General features: G+C 40.3%; 1 protein-coding gene across 1 annotated transcript; it reads right to left on the minus strand.

Annotated features, from left to right (window-relative positions):
* Window positions 1–3,387: 3,387 nt before the first annotated feature.
* LOC107090583 (arrestin domain-containing protein 3-like) lies at window positions 3,388–13,332 on the minus strand. Its single transcript, XM_015384045.1, has 8 exons — window positions 12,817–13,332; window positions 9,575–9,656; window positions 9,067–9,214; window positions 8,882–8,984; window positions 8,502–8,758; window positions 6,276–6,429; window positions 6,031–6,185; window positions 3,388–4,169 (listed from the first exon to the last, which is right to left on the minus strand). Exons 1-8 carry the CDS (start codon window positions 13,094–13,096, stop codon window positions 4,092–4,094), a joined length of 1,257 nt encoding a protein of 418 aa, XP_015239531.1. The 5' UTR covers window positions 13,097–13,332; the 3' UTR covers window positions 3,388–4,091.
* Window positions 13,333–15,743: the final 2,411 nt, after the last annotated feature.

The raw sequence follows: 15,743 nt of genomic DNA on the forward strand, positions 1-15,743 counted from the left end.
TGCTAAAATAAAAAAGAAAAACTGCTCCCATCTAAAACAAAATTATCTATTCTGAGATGCACTAGAAGGACCCAGTTCAAACAGCCTCATTCTCAGACACATAGACTCCTGAAAGGTCCCGGCTTTTACAAAAAAAGTATTTATTTAGAAATTTATTTTCATTTTATATTTAGTTAGAGGCACTAAAATTGTACCATTCATGTAGCATATTCATGCATTCTTTTGGTTTTAGAAAGGGGTTGTAAAAAGTACAACAGAAAAAGGAAGAAACTATAACAACTAAAATGATTATTTCACTGAAGTGTAATAAAAATGTTAAATATGTGCAAAAGATCAAATGTCTTACATATTAAGTTTAAACTGGTAAAAGGTTTAATTAAAGTGGACCTGTATAAAGTCCCATTCAATGGTTATCTGAATCAAAACAGGATTATGTAATCCGGGATTATACTACTGTTTGCCTTGGATGGCCCTGGTGGTGACTGGAAATGAGCACTTTGAGCAAAAACAGAATGCAAGTGAATTTGCTGTTTTGTGTAGAGATTTTGTTCTAGAACAGACTCAGCTGAACGTGTGCAGACGAGGTGTAGCTTCCTGCTGTTTGATGCAACCCTAAAATCTGCCAAAATTAACTTTCATGCAAAACCTTAAGCAGGTAGAAGGCAAAGTAATGTCAAAGAATTAATGGTGACGTGATGAATATTGAGTCCTTCACAGCATTTATATCCAGAGCTCTGCAATATTCAGCATTACAATCAACACTGTGACACTGAATTAAGCCACAGATGATTTGATGCAAACCAGTAAATTTATGGTTTTAGGTTTAGGTTAGTTTAGGTTAGTTCAGAACATTTAAGGAAAACATCAAGGAAAACTTGGGTTTGACATCCCAATAATAGTATCACAGTTATCACACATTTGAGAAAATTTTACATGAGGGGCAAAGGAGGCACAGAAAGGCCTTGATAGGGTGATAATGCTGGACCTCTTCAGTGAATACATCAGAAATCTCTTATATCCAAATGGGATCAAGAAAACATTGAGACAACACAAAAATAAAATAAATAAAAATAAGTTATAAAATAAATAAAAATAAAATAAATTCAGAAAAATAACTGAAAAGACCACAGGATTTCAGATTTCAGACATCTAGGATTTGGGCAGCTAAACGTCTCATAAAGAGGAACCAAATCTTGCATCTCTGCACTAGAACCTCTACAGAGAATAACCACAGAAAGTACCAGGAGGGCTAGATTCCCTGCCTGCCTTCATTTTCTCCATCAGTTTCAACTGAAACTTCCTCCTCTTTACCGCTTATGCTAACGTTATTTTCCTCATCTTTGTTCGTTTCTTCAACTGTTCCACTTTCAGTGATCTCCTTCACCTCTGACCCTCCCAATCTCTCTATCATTCGTCTTTTCTCTAATCTTTTTTATTTTTATTTTCCAGCATTTTATTGTCATTAAACTGTCACAAGTAAAGAGCAACGAAATTAACTCTCTGCTTTTAGCCCATCGTAGGGAAGTCATATTCAAATGTCAAATCATTCCGGCTTAAACATGTATATAAATGTACTCTTTATCAGACAATATTGTCCCAAAATTTAGAAAATTTCTATATAAAAAAAAAAAAAAATCCTGTCTTAAAATCTGTTTTTTTTTTTTCATTATCTTCTGCAGGCCAGTTAGTTATACGTCAGCCTGAACACCTAAATCCAGCCAATCATATATCAACAGTCATCTGTCAATCAAATTTCTCCGGTCATAGCATCTGGATTCATATGTTGCAGCTAATATACGCAACGGTTGAAATAAGAATCATTCTTTTCCCATTGACTTCCGTCCCAGTGTTCACGGGGATGGACGTCTGTGTCTTCAGCAGGCGTAGAGCTAACAGAACTGGCAGCGTTGCGAGGCAAGGGCTCAAACATGTACGGCTGGAAGCCTTCTACACCAAACCAAGCTTCTGCCGCCCTGGCGTCCTCTTCCACAACATCTTCATCCCCGCTTTCCTCCTCTGATAAAAAATGGATGATGGAGGAGACTCATCCACGACCTCCGACACTAAACTCTCCTCCTCCTGCATGTTTCCGCTGTCCATAGCGTTCCTTGACAGTGTCGTTTCTAAGTCACCAATTTAGTGCTAAATACTAGCATGAAGTCGCTAACTGGTTAGCAAGATGCTTCCGAGACACCAAACTTGCTTGTGAAGCTTCCACCACAATCCTGCCCCCTTGATAAACGACCAATCAATTCACTTTATTCACTCGTGTAAAGTCGTGCACCACTCGGTAGAATTCGGAACAGCTGCTTCCCTACGACTTTAAGGATCTTGCTCAGGGACTCAGAGTCCCAGTCGGTGGGAGTTGGGCTCGAACTCAGAACCCCAGGATTCCAAGCAAAATGCCCTCGACCGTATTAGGGTCTTCCCTAAGGTCCCACCCTGGCAGCTCATTACCCCCAGCTGGGATAAGAACCCTGTTTTAGGATGGGGTGACTTACCACATGAGCTAGCGAGCCGCTAATCTTAATAATAATAATAATAATAATAATAAATCCAATTTGTACCGCACTTTTCATTAAGAAAAATCTCAAAGTGCTAATCTTACATGTAATGTATCCTTTTTAAAATGTCCTTTTCATCAGCAAAGTTAAAGCAATAAGATTTGGAAATTCAAAATTTGTCCATAAGTCATCTGCCGTTTCTGAGCTCTATCATTATCTGGGCTCATGTCTCATCATTACCATTTCCCATTAGTTCTGAATCGGCTTTGGCATCATAACTGGAAGTAAATACTTCTGTTTTTAGAGCCATCGAATAAAAAAAAACCCCAGCTATTATTATTTATACGTTTTTGTGTAAAATGAATACTTTAATCCTAAACGACTCTATATGACCTTTTAATGTGTTAATTTAAAAAAAATTATGAAAAAGTTGTATTTATGACCTTTACAGCTACACATTAATCCTTTCTCTTCAAAAATGTTTGATGTCGGCCAAGTTGTTTAAATTCAAATGAAGTTTTTTTGTGGAAAAGTTCAAAGGGTTAAAAAAAACAAAACAAAAGCAGTTATTGTATCTTGTTGCAGCAACAAATGATGGAGCCATTGATTATTTTAGAAAATAAACCTTTTTATTTAATCCAAAGTTGATCGTGAAAGCAACAAGATCATGACAATAATATATATATATATAATGCACATAGATTGAATAAACAGCGACAGAGTACATGAAAAAAACTAGTGCAAAAGAACTCAAAATGTAAAAAAATATATTGCACTTAGTAATATGAAACTTTAGGTGGAAGATATTATGTGTTTGAACATTCTTAATCTGGTATATTCATTTGTAAACATTTATTTTATACTTTTTCTTTTCTTTTTTTTCTAACATCCATCTGACGTGGAAGAATCTGCAGCTACACCAAGCTCATCTCAGAGCAGAAACCAACAGGCAACATGTGGTTCGCTGTTTGGGTTGGTCCATGTTGTGCTTTGTCTTAACATTTAAATCGACACACACACCCTGTAACCCTTTCACACACACAAACATTCAAACTCAAGCTGAGCTCAGAGCCCTTGAGTTGGTCGTTGATGCGACACATTTCTGTAAGTCGTTGTTTCTGGTTTGGGTCGGACAATCTGTGAATTTCACCTCGCCTTAAAATAAGAGATCGTTTCCGCCTTCCGGCCAGAGCTATGGTGTCAGTGGAGATAGTGTTCATCTTTATGTGCCCCTGAGAGTACTACAGACTCTGAAGTCTACTGAAGCATGTCGACCCGTGGCGTTCAGAGAGGGAAACAGCTGAGCAAACTTCTCCATAAGGGAGGAGGAGACGCCTTCTGAGCAGCAGAGGGACAGTTTCTCAGCGCGCTGCCAAAAGACGCTCTTTGTGTCCTCGTCTTGATGACAGGAAGCGTAATCATGCTCCATGTGGTCTGTGGGTCACCGCCTTCCTCCATCAGCTGGCTGTCCTCAGGTCAGGTAGGGTCCAGCCACATCTACGGTGACACATACTGTTGGGAAATCCTTCAGGAATTCCGGGTGAGTTTGATCCTGTCTCATTTGCGGAGACTTTTTCGAGGATCCTCTCAGCGGGACGGACACATATCAGGTCGTCTGACATCTGCAGTAGTGCAGACCTCCACTGTGTCAGGGTAAGGGTCCACCTGAGGAGGGAAGGAAGGAAAAATCAGGATGGATACTTTGACTCTACTTAGATGACTGTTATGTATGGATCCTGTTGCTTCCTCCTAACAGGATAAAATATTCTTTCTTTGTCTTTTACTTTATATAAATTATGCATAAACCAGCTGATGCTTTGGGGATTAATGGTTTCTTTTCATTTATTATCCTGATATCGACAAGTTCTTATATGCCTTTCAGATCTAAATTCTTCAGAAGAAACACATAAGAAAATTTGTTTGGGCTCTAGTTTATTGTCACCTTTATAATCCTTTTGTCTTTCTATTTTATAAAGTAAAACAAGGTTTAACAGCAGCTTCTCTCTAGCACACATAACCAGGGGCAGATCTGAGGAATTTGGGGCCCTAGGCAAAAACAGGCAGGGGACCCTCTGAATTGAGAAGACAACATATAAAACAGACCCTTTATACAGATACTGAAATTTTAATAGAATAAACATACATGTTACGTTTTGTCCCTCTCTTCTTCTCCCTTTTTTTCTTGTTTTCCTCTCTGATTTGTACTCAGTTGACTTTTCATGCCGTCTCAAAAGAAATGAGAGATTTCCTCCAAGCACTAAGCTCACTTAGCTGATTGCTCCTTCCTGTGTTTCCAAAAAGGCGACAGAAATAGTAAATAACCCAGTCCTTCTTTTCACTGTAGACAAGCCACGATCTGCTTATCTGTTCTCCATTTTTCATTTGGATGAAATAATATCTGTATAAATCATGACAGCAGACAAGATAGAGGAGAGCAGGAGGCGGGGTTACCAATCTACTTGCTCTGGAGAGCAGAGTTCGCTGCTTTTGTCTCCAAAGTCTCCAGTAGCAGAAAAAAAAGTCTCTAGATTTGGCGCTAGGAGCTTTTTAGAAATCAAAGTTCTAGAGGGGTCTGAAAAGTGGCTAAATATACGGTAGCAACTAAAGCGCTAAGTTGGCAAAACTGCTCTTTGCATCGTTTGTATTCAAATGGTTTGCTGCTGTCTGTTCGGACTTTTCTGAACATGTGCAGCAAATGGACTGATCCAATATGGTGGACACTGAAGGGGGGGCTGAGACACACTCAATATTATAAGCATTATGATGTCATTTTAAGTAAAGGAATTTTATCAAAAACATCAGTAATGTGCACAAAAATTATAGTTGTATTAACCATAAATGCAAAGAGAGTGTTATGAGCCCCCCAGTAACTTGGGGTCCTAGGCAACTACCTAGTATTGCCTAATGGTAAATCCTCCACCCCCCTGCATGACATGATGTTAACTCGAACTTCATAAAAATAATTTATTATCTGTGACGGCAGGAAGGCTTCGGAAAATATTCTGTGTGTCGTTAATCTGGCAGATGAAGGCAGAAAATGTTATGCTGGATATTCCAGCAATGTTTACTTTCATGCCTCAAACTTAAAACTAACTTTTGTTTTCATCAGATCCTATGAAACGCGTTTGAAGTGAATGAACTGTGAAGCTTTAAAGGGTTCTGCATACATAAACTTTACCTAATCAGTAATACTTGCTATCATTTAGCAAAGAATGCTATTTTTTCTGCAAAAAAAACCAAACAAACAAACCAACACATTTTTACAAATATATTATATGGCTTATTTTGTGGAATCTATTTTTGTTTTTGTGTTAAACTTTTTATTTTAGAGACACATGACAACATTTTAGATTATTTTATTGTAACCTTTATTTTTCAGTTTTCCAGTTCAGTATTTTGCCAATTGCTCTCAGGTTCTTATTTGTGTTTTTATAAGAAATTTTTCCTTTTTTTAATGTTTACTACGTCATCAACGGCGCTGAAAAACTAATTTGCGTACATGCGTTTGTAAGTGTGTTTACTGTACCTCAGAGTAGAGTGGCGGGGGAAGATATCTGAACTCTGTGATGTATGTCAGCATAGATCCTTGGTCCTCTCCCACCCCATCAGACCTATCACTCCCCTGCAGGCAGTTCCGCCTGTGAGCCTCTGATATTGCCAGATCGCTGTAGCTTGGCGGAGCTGCAGAGGACAAGCAGGGGTAAGATATGGTTCTGTTCTGAAAAGCCTCTCCAGTTGAGAAAAGTACCCCACATAGTGGCTTGTACATACCCTCAGGTCTTTCTGGCAGACCCATCCAGCTCGCGGAGCTACAACTGCTGCTGATGCTGGAGGTGCGGGTGGAGCAAGCATGGAGCGGAATGGTGCCGATGACCAAAGGCAACGAAAGGGACAGGTTCAACCCGCCGGGAATGTCCACATACACCTGAGGAGACGAGGGAGAAGGACATGTTCTCAGCTTAGCAGGGGCCACTGGTGTCTGTTTGTGTTGATGCAATCCAGCTGCAGGCAGTGAAACAGACACACTGCAGGCACCGTCACTATGCTGACCCACAATAAAAGAAACACGTTCATGTAATATAAACACACCGGGCGTCTAACCCCCCTGCTGCCTAAAACATCTTAACCTTGTTATCCAGCCTTTCTCCAGTAAAAACATCAAACAATGGAGCCCTGAACAGCGCCCTCATATCACTTTACCCAAAATATATCAACTGAGCTGAAGTTCAAGACGCCGGAGAGAGGTGAAAACAAAGAAACCGTCATGCATGGATACCGAGCCATAAAGCTTTATTAGCTCTGAGCAAAATGTTTTGAATGTGGATTACCAGAATATTAATTAGCTTATGAAGATAACTGCACATCTGGAAAGACAGGATTCAATATTCAATGTCAAAAATATGAGTTACTGTCAATCCCTGCAGAATATCTACTCTCCTTTGTTGGGTGTAAATAAAAGGCTGATAAACTGCTTATAGTTGGCTTTTGTAATTGAATCATTTTCAACAATAATAAAAAAAAGTTGGCTAATGATAAGTATCCACCCCTTTGGTTGCCATTGGAATAAAATAAAAGAATTTAAAAAAAGCAAAGAGATTTCAGTTTGTTTTCAATCTCCTGCTCTTCTGACTTCCTGCGATCGCCAGCTGTGCTTCATAACCGTTTTACAGCTAAAAACAGTTTATCAGCATCTTAATGTTTATGTTTCTACATAACTTTAGTTTCAGCGAATTAGGGGTGAGTATCAGCATGGGTATTGCGACATGTGTCACAATAATTGCGTCGCAATACGATTTTATCATGATATTGCAAATCACTATATATTGAGATATTTTCCCTGCTATCAAATTAAATGTGTAAATAAAAAAGCAAGTGCTGTAAAAGTCAATCAGAACATATTGATCATTTAATTATTGTGGTATCCATGGTGTTTGAGTCAATCCATGTCTTCCACTGTGACTGCCTCAACTACATATATGGCTCTGCGCCAGCTAAATGCTCCACAGCGCCATCTGCTAGAGTTGCGTGCAGAGGTAGCCCCTTTCCTTCGCTGTTTAAGGTAAAAATGTTTGCCTTTTTAAAAAATCGATTCTAGGAACTGGAAGATCAATATTATATCAGGGAGCCTAAAATCAAGATATATTGCCAAGTCGATTTTTTTCCCACATCCTTACTGTGAATTTGGTCTATTATTTACCACAGGGGGAGCTGCAGCGCTAACTGATGACATAATGCTAATTATTATACCAGCAAAATTTCGGCCGGTGTTCTGTCAGATCAGCATACCTTAATCAATGTGCACACGCAAGACATCAGATTTGTGTTTATCCCTTTAGTTTTGTAGGAAATATAGATTTTAAAATACCTCACTGGGCATATATCCCTTTAGTCATGTACAACAAAAAAGCAATTTAAGATCAGGTCGCCATACGCTTTAAAAGACACCAAAAAGTAAGTAATTAAATATTTTTTTTGTTCATGGCTAAAGGGATACACGCTTGTTGAGGTATTTTAAAGTTTATTTTTCGTTAACGGGTATTGAATATGGGTATGCTGGTCTGATCGGAACACCAGGTCATTAAGGAATTGGTGCAATTATATACATTTTAGAGGTTTATTAAAGCTTTTCATCTTTTCCAATATTAGATATATATATATATTTGTAATAGAAGCAACCTGTGTTTGAGAATGAAAGGCTCTAATTTTACAGTTTGTCACAAGTCAATCTTTTAATAAAGTCTGTCTCCTTGACCCCCAGTCAGCCTCAGCAGATGGCCGCTCTGAGCCTGGTTCTGCTGGAAGTTTCTTCCTGTTAAAAGGGAGTTTTTCCTCCCTACTGTCACTACAAGCATGCTTAGTGTGACATGTGTTGTGAATTGGTGCTATAGAAATAAACTGACCTTAATTGAATGAAGGAGTCCCAGAAAGTCTGAACAGCTAATTTATTGTGTATGGAAACAGCTATTAGCAAATATCCAGAGAATAAGGATTACTCACCACAAGGGCGTACTCCACTCTGATGATGGGGCAGTCCAGTATGGAGGGGGACACCGGGGGGATCTTGAGCAGCTTGCCCTCCCAGCTTTGGCTCTTCCCTTGCTGGAGAGGCTCTCCCCGAAGGTTGGACACCAACTGTTGGATCTGCCTCCCCTTGCCCTTGGCAAAGAAGGTCTGTGTCTGGTAGAGCGCCGCTTTGGGCACCACGACACGAGATGAACAGTTTTCCACCTCGGCAAAGATCTGAATGGACTCACCTGGGAGAAAGGGGAGAAGAGATCAGTCTGTCAGACTGAGAGAGGAAGGGACATAGGTGAAACTTTAGAGGGGAATACTGAGAGGAAGAGCAGGATGAATTTTAAAGAAGAGGCGTGGCTCACCTGGTGTGTACCCCTTTCGCTCTATTTTGGCACTGAGGGAAATTGGACCCGAGGCGCAGAACCAGCAGCACAGCGTCTTCTCCTTTGTTCCAGCCTGAGGTGCCTGCTCACACACATTATCAGATTTAGCCGCGGGCGACACACTTTAACACGCTGATGGTTTTCCGAGAGGAAGCAGCTCCTACCAGCAGGAGAGGCGTGTTGATGTCAATGTGTTCGAAGACAATGAACTCCTTCTTGACTTTAACAGGCAGCAGCCAGTGGCGGTGCAGCTCAGCCTTCACCCAGTACCTCACATTGCCATGCTTCCCCTCAAAGGAGGTGGCCAGAGCCCTGCAGGAGAGAGAAAAGAGGAGGGGGTCAGAAAACTGGGTGGTCCAGCTCAAATTCCTGCCTTTTTCTTCAGAGCTAAAACTTGCCGATCCAACATATTTCCCTAACTGTGGCTCCCTGAGACAGGGTTAGTTTTAATTGCTTTAAATACGGTTAGTTAGTTTAAATAAGGCTTTAGGCAGAGGTGCGGGGCACCTTCAAAGGCCCCAAAGAGGGACTCAGATAACCAACATAAAAGGAAACCTCTGTAGCTTTGCCAGAGAAACATCTGATCAAAAAAAGCTGCTGTAAGGCAGCCCTATAGATTCTAAAATGGTCGGTTCATGCAGAATAAACTGAGAACACTCTGTACACACTCACATCTGAGGCAGGTTGAAGCTGAAAGCAAACTCATGCAGGCCGGCGTGCAGCACAGTCATGCCCTCCTCCAGAGCATCTTCGTCTGAAACACAGATAGCAAGCGTTCAAATCTTCTGTCTGATAGCATGAAGTCTCAGGAACTCCTTAACATTTATGCTCATAAAACATGTTAACATTTAATTCAGGTAAAAAGTCACAGTATCTGGAGAGCACACTCAAAGGAAAAAACAGCTCAATTATGTTGGCCTTTTCTTCAGAGATTTTTTTTAATCGTGTGTAAAATATTTGTTTCCTGTCCAAGTTTAGATTTTATGTTTTGCACTACAGAGAAGAAAAGAAATAATATTCCCATTTTAATAGTTAAACTTGGCGTATTAACTTTAATTTAATAATTTCCCATTCTGAAGACGTTTTGCTTTCCATCCAGGTAACTTTTTCAATTCAGTCTTTTTTAATTTAAATGTTTTCAGTTTTGAAAACATGTAAATTGAAACGGACGAACGGGTCCTTTCCTTTGGAATGGGGTCATTTGGCTTCTTTTGTTAATTGAATCAATTTGACTGTATGATCTGATGAACTGTAAAGTGCCCTGAGATGACATGTGTTGTGAATTGGTGCTATAGAAATAAACTGAATTGATTCTAATAACTGTATTAATTTATTATTATATTAATACGTAGAATTAACCCTACCATTCAGCTTTAAATCTTGGTAATTATTTGTGGTTTAATGTAAAGCTGAAAGGACAATTACACTGGCTGCTTGTAGAAAATATAAAAAAACTAAATGTTAGGAATTATGGAGGCCTACAGAAAATTTGAATAAGTGAATAAAGTTTTCCAAAAAAAATAGATGAACAAAAAATGCTTTATTATAACACACACTGAAAGAAATTATGCTAAAATTGTTTTCCTTTTACTTAATCATATCTAGTTACTTTAACACAGTTGTTTCATGTTAGCAGGGTGGGACATAAAACAATTGTGTTAAAGTAACTAATTATATAAGTTGTATCATTTTCCATGTACTTCAATGGATGCCGTTCTTTAATCTGAAGCTTTTTCAGAATCCCACGCGGTCCTAAATAAACTATCAACATGTGTGGCAGAGCGTGCAGCAGCAGAGGAGGGGAAACGTCATGACCTTCTTCACTTCCTCATCTCTGGTGTCATCTATCAGCTCAGTTGTGTAAGAGTATTCAGTCCACCCCGCCGCTTCTCGCTTCCTGCCACCTCATCCTGCATCTCTGCAGTGTGCGCGCGTGACCAGAGCGGGGAGGCTTCGTGTGTGCGGCTGAGTGAGAGGACGTTAGTGCGCGCGCGGGCGTGCGCGCGGGCCCAGTCACCGGCAGCGCAGCTCAAGCAGGAGTAGACCGGTATGAACCAGACTGAGCAGCTCACTCGAGCTGGAAACTCCAACGAGCGCATCGCTACTCGACCTCTCATTGGTCAGGGACGTAAGACGCATATAAAGGAACGTGCGCTGATTGGCTACTCAGACGCGAGTCCCTGCCCACAGAGGCAGAGTCGTACAGTGTTGGGCCTGAGAAGGAGTAGGAAGGGGTGAGGCAGGGAGGAAGGGTGTTGTTACTCAAAAGATGAACTTCAGGTGGACCTGCTGTTCTCACGCGAACTCTTCACTGACAAACACCCTTAATGGCTGCTTCATTTCAGCCAATAATGCTTTTCCTACAGGGTTCCATAACCTAATGGTCATCTTTGTTTGCTGCTGGAGAAAAAAGTGGCACATCCTGGATTTATAGAATCCCATGAAAAAAAGCAAATTTTCAAACGTGTACGTGACCCTTTATCAGTATAAAATATTAATTTGATCACATTCGAGGAATAGATTATATTAAGTCAGGTTACCCATTCAGTTAAAGCACACATCCACACTATTGTATGGTCCATGGAAATAACTCATCAACTTGGTCAAAGTGATTAATAGAAAACAAACCTAAAATGGGCAATAATTATTTTAATCAGCTGTGTAGCTGCCTGTCATACACATCTTCATTATTATTTTTTTATTCAGACTCGGTTTGTCTAAGAGAAAACCAACAATTCTTTTGATTTTCTTACAAATTTGTAATTGCGTTTATATATGAAACTGGAGAGCCATAGTACTATGTGGTAAAAATGAGGGTAAAAGAACAGACTAGAAATATATTTGACTGACTCACCAGAGCAACCAGCAACAAATTGAAATAATGGAAATACAAGCTATGCATGCATATGAAAAGAACAGATTTAAAAGAAACTGCAAAAAAAATAAAAAATAAATTACATATATAAATATATGAGGAGGAATACAACCACTGTTTTTTGAGAGCAGTAATTGAATATCTAGAAATGATGAAGCATGTGGATCCAAATTTGATGCAAATGAATTATTTACATGAACGCAGACTTTAGGAAAACTAATTTGTCGATTTAGTTTCTAACTGTTACAAAAAAGGTGTTTGAATTCTGCATTGGAGATGAGGCATAAAAAAAATTTATTTAATTGATCTTTCTTCTTTTCTCCCCCAAAGCATGGCCCATGGATCCAAGATGACCTGAGGTCCCTCACATGGGCCCCTAATATGACCCCTGTGCGGCTGCAGGGCCAGTAGTGAACATACCTTTCTTGGACACTTTTTATTTACATAAAAGGTTAAATTCAACGGTCTGTTTTGCATCTTATTTTATTTATTACCGAGGCAACCGAACAACAGGAGAGTGTGAAGTGGAGGCAGCAGCTGAGGCATAATTCCCTCCACACACACACACACACAGCTCTCCCCTCCCCTCCCCCGTCTCTGGCAGTTTCTGAACAGGTTTGAACCGCTTCTAACAAAGGGAGTAGCCAGATCTGTTCTTATCAATGATGTCAGCTCTAAAAATCCTCTTTCCTTGTGTATTTATGAAGGAAAGTTGATCTGAGACTAAAAACCCTGACGATCACTTTGTGTTTTTTTATGATTTTAATGTTTATTCGAAGCGCTGGTAACTTTTGTCTGAGTTTTCCGCCACCCTCGACAGAAGCCACGATAATAAAACCCAAAGTGGTCAGAAATGAGAGGAAAATCGTCTGTTTCCATCCCTGCTGCTGATCATAGAGTGTGTACAGATGAACAGGCTGAGCAGAGGAGCTGCGCTCCGGGCATCAGCTGTTGCATCAGTACCACTGCGGCTGATGGACCGCGCGCTCTGCTTCCACCAAGTTTCCAGAAGTTTGCGCACAGACTCCTCTCCTCTTACCTCTCTCCTCTCCGATCAGGGTGTCGCAGTGATGCAGGTATTCCACCTCCTCCGTGTAGTTCTGGGTGTAAGCCGTGTTGGCTCCGGCGTTTCTCGACTCCGTCCAGCGGACTTTGGCGACCCCCCGGGCGGTGATGTCCAGCCTCTTGACGCGCACGTCCCCGGTCACCTCCACCACCACCCTGCCGGAGACCAGGTCTCCCCCGGAGAACACGGGCAGGTTGTTCTCGTTCAGGCAGTCAAAGTAGACCGCCAGGGCCTTAACTTTGCCCAGCACCATAATGGAAATGCTTATATAAAAATATTAAACAAATAAAAGTAGGAAGATGTATAAAAAAATGGAGTGTAAAGAGGAGTTGATGAGAAGGGAGCGGCCCAGATGGATGCGCTGCCTGGCGCTGCGGGTGCCCAGCATAGAGCCGGGTCTGCAGCTGTCAGGGATGGCTCATCTGGCAGCTTCTGCAGCTCTCCCCCTCTGTTGGTGCTCTCAGCTCAGCCTCTCTGCTCTGCTCCTGTCAGCAGCAGCAGCAGCGCTCTTAAAGCCTCTGCTTGAAAAAAAAAGCAACAACAATAATCCCACTGAGCATGTGCGCTCCGACCGACCGGCCTGCAGCTTCTCAGCTCAGCCTTTTCTCCCGCGATGTGTCTCTACTTGCCCTTAAAGAATCTTATTTTACGGAAGATTACATATTCTAAAAGAGAAAATGGTGAAGCTGAGGCACTACAACTGTTCATGGAAGATGGAGGAGCATTTTGGCACGTCTGTGCTGTGTGAGAGTTTAAACCCAGTTTGTTTTTCTTTACCGAGTGAAAACAGAAAGAAACATCTTATTTTAATAAACCGTTGAAAAAAGTTCCCTTTTCCAGTTTGGTTTCATTTTTAAATATTCATAATATATGACTTTGGAATCAAATGAACCAATGAGCAAACTTAATAGATTATTGATTGCAAAACTGAAAAGAAAATTATATTTTCAATTTTCGGCCTGTTTTTCAGAGTAGTCCTGTTTCTCTGACTGTGACTGGCTGGATGTTCTCTTCATCCTCTGACATGGTAGCTGGCTCAGAGCTCGTCTGCCTGGGTTCCTGGATGGGGCCGCTTGTGGGACTGGTTTACAGTTGGCTTTTCTATGTCGAGTTCTGCTTCTGTCTCCTTGAACCCCAGTCAGCCTCAGCAGATGGCCACTCACACTGAGCCTGGTTCTGCTGGAGGTTTCTTCCTGTGAAAAGGGGGTTTTTGCTCTCCACTGTTGCTACAAGCATGCTTAGTGTGAGGGATTGCCTTTGACACAATGAGTCGATGCAATCAACTGGTTTTCCTTAGATAGAAAACTTTGAATCAATCTGACTGTATGATCTGGGGAACTGTAAAGTGCCTTGAGATGACAAGATGTGAATTGTTGGTATAGAAATAAACTGAATTGAAATTGTCTATAAAAATAATCTATTTTGCTTCACATTATGTTTCATGTATTTTTTTTGACAACCACCTCGAAAACTGATTTTAAAATAAATCTGTTGTGATTTTATGTTCAATGCCCATCCAGGTTGGATGCCATATGTTGTGGATAACTGTCCTATTCTATTCCCAGCCAGTTTGGGAACTGATATTTTCTGATACTTTAAGATGTGTATTTCCCTCTGGTAGGGGTGATAAATATCTTATTTAATCAGATATTATTTGGGCTATTATATACTGTTTATGAACACACGCCCTACTAACTGTGTGTTAGAACAATAAATGAAAGAGTGATTTGAGCACTAATCATGGTCAAACAGTTATTTCTGCACATACATGGAATAAATTCACCACAAATTCTGTTCAAAATACAAGCGTTTATTCACAAAAATCATTCAGCTCCAAGTCAAACATATTTCAGTTTAAAACTCTTAACTAAGACTAGTAAAACTAAACTAAAATACTATGCACAAAGAGGAAGGGAAAACATGGTTGAAAACCATATTACAGTTTAAGATGGATTTTATGTTTGAAAACCAAATCTGGAAGAATTTAGAATACGATCAGATTAGCTTTTCACTAATTTTAAAGAAATTGGAATGTTTTCAGACCAATTCACAAGGCAAATCCACTAGGTGAATAAAACATTATTTGGCCAAATAATGTTTTATAAAATGATTTGCTTAATCAGGAACCAATGACCTTTAGTTAAATGATTTTTTACCCTCTTTGAAATAGTTAGCAGAAAAAAGACATCAGGATTCACTAAATGACTCTTGGTCATACTTGGTAATGGAAATGTAATGAGCATCTGATGAACACATGAACACTAATGATATATCAGTGTTTAACCCTTAGTAAAATAAAAGCTTGTCCAAGCTTCAACAACAGCTCAGAACATGTTACTATAGCATTGCATCAAAATCATCAAAAGACATATTGTTTGCTCTGTCCCTAATTATGCCAGACCTGCAAACCTTTTGTCCATGTCCATTTGGAAGGCTTGAGTTTCATCCAGCAGGCAGACTCACAGCAACCAGGGTTTTCATTTGTCCATGTGGCTCACACTAAAGGAGGCTTTCTCATTCACTATTTACTTCTCCGGTCAATTTAATTCAGTTTATTTCAATAGCACCAATTCACAGCACATGTCATCTCAAGGCACTTTACAGTTCACTAGATCATACAGTGAAATTGATTCAAAGTTTTCTACCTAAGGAAAACCAGTTGATTTTATCGACTTATTGACTCGGATGCAATCCCTCACACCAAGCATGCTTGTAGCGATAGTGGAGAGGACAAACTCCCTTTTAACAGGAAGAAACCTCCAGCAGAACCAGGCTCAGTGTGAGCGGCCATCTGCTGAGGCCGACTGGGGTTCAAGAGAAGCAGAGACACAAAAAGCAGCTGTAAAAAGCGTCCACGAAACACACAGCCAGGTTGACGAGCTCCGAGCCAGCTCCCATGT

This window comes from Cyprinodon variegatus, unplaced genomic scaffold (genome assembly GCF_000732505.1).
Source record: "Cyprinodon variegatus isolate N-32 unplaced genomic scaffold, C_variegatus-1.0 Scaffold300, whole genome shotgun sequence".
Taxonomy (NCBI): Eukaryota; Metazoa; Chordata; class Actinopteri; order Cyprinodontiformes; family Cyprinodontidae; genus Cyprinodon; species Cyprinodon variegatus.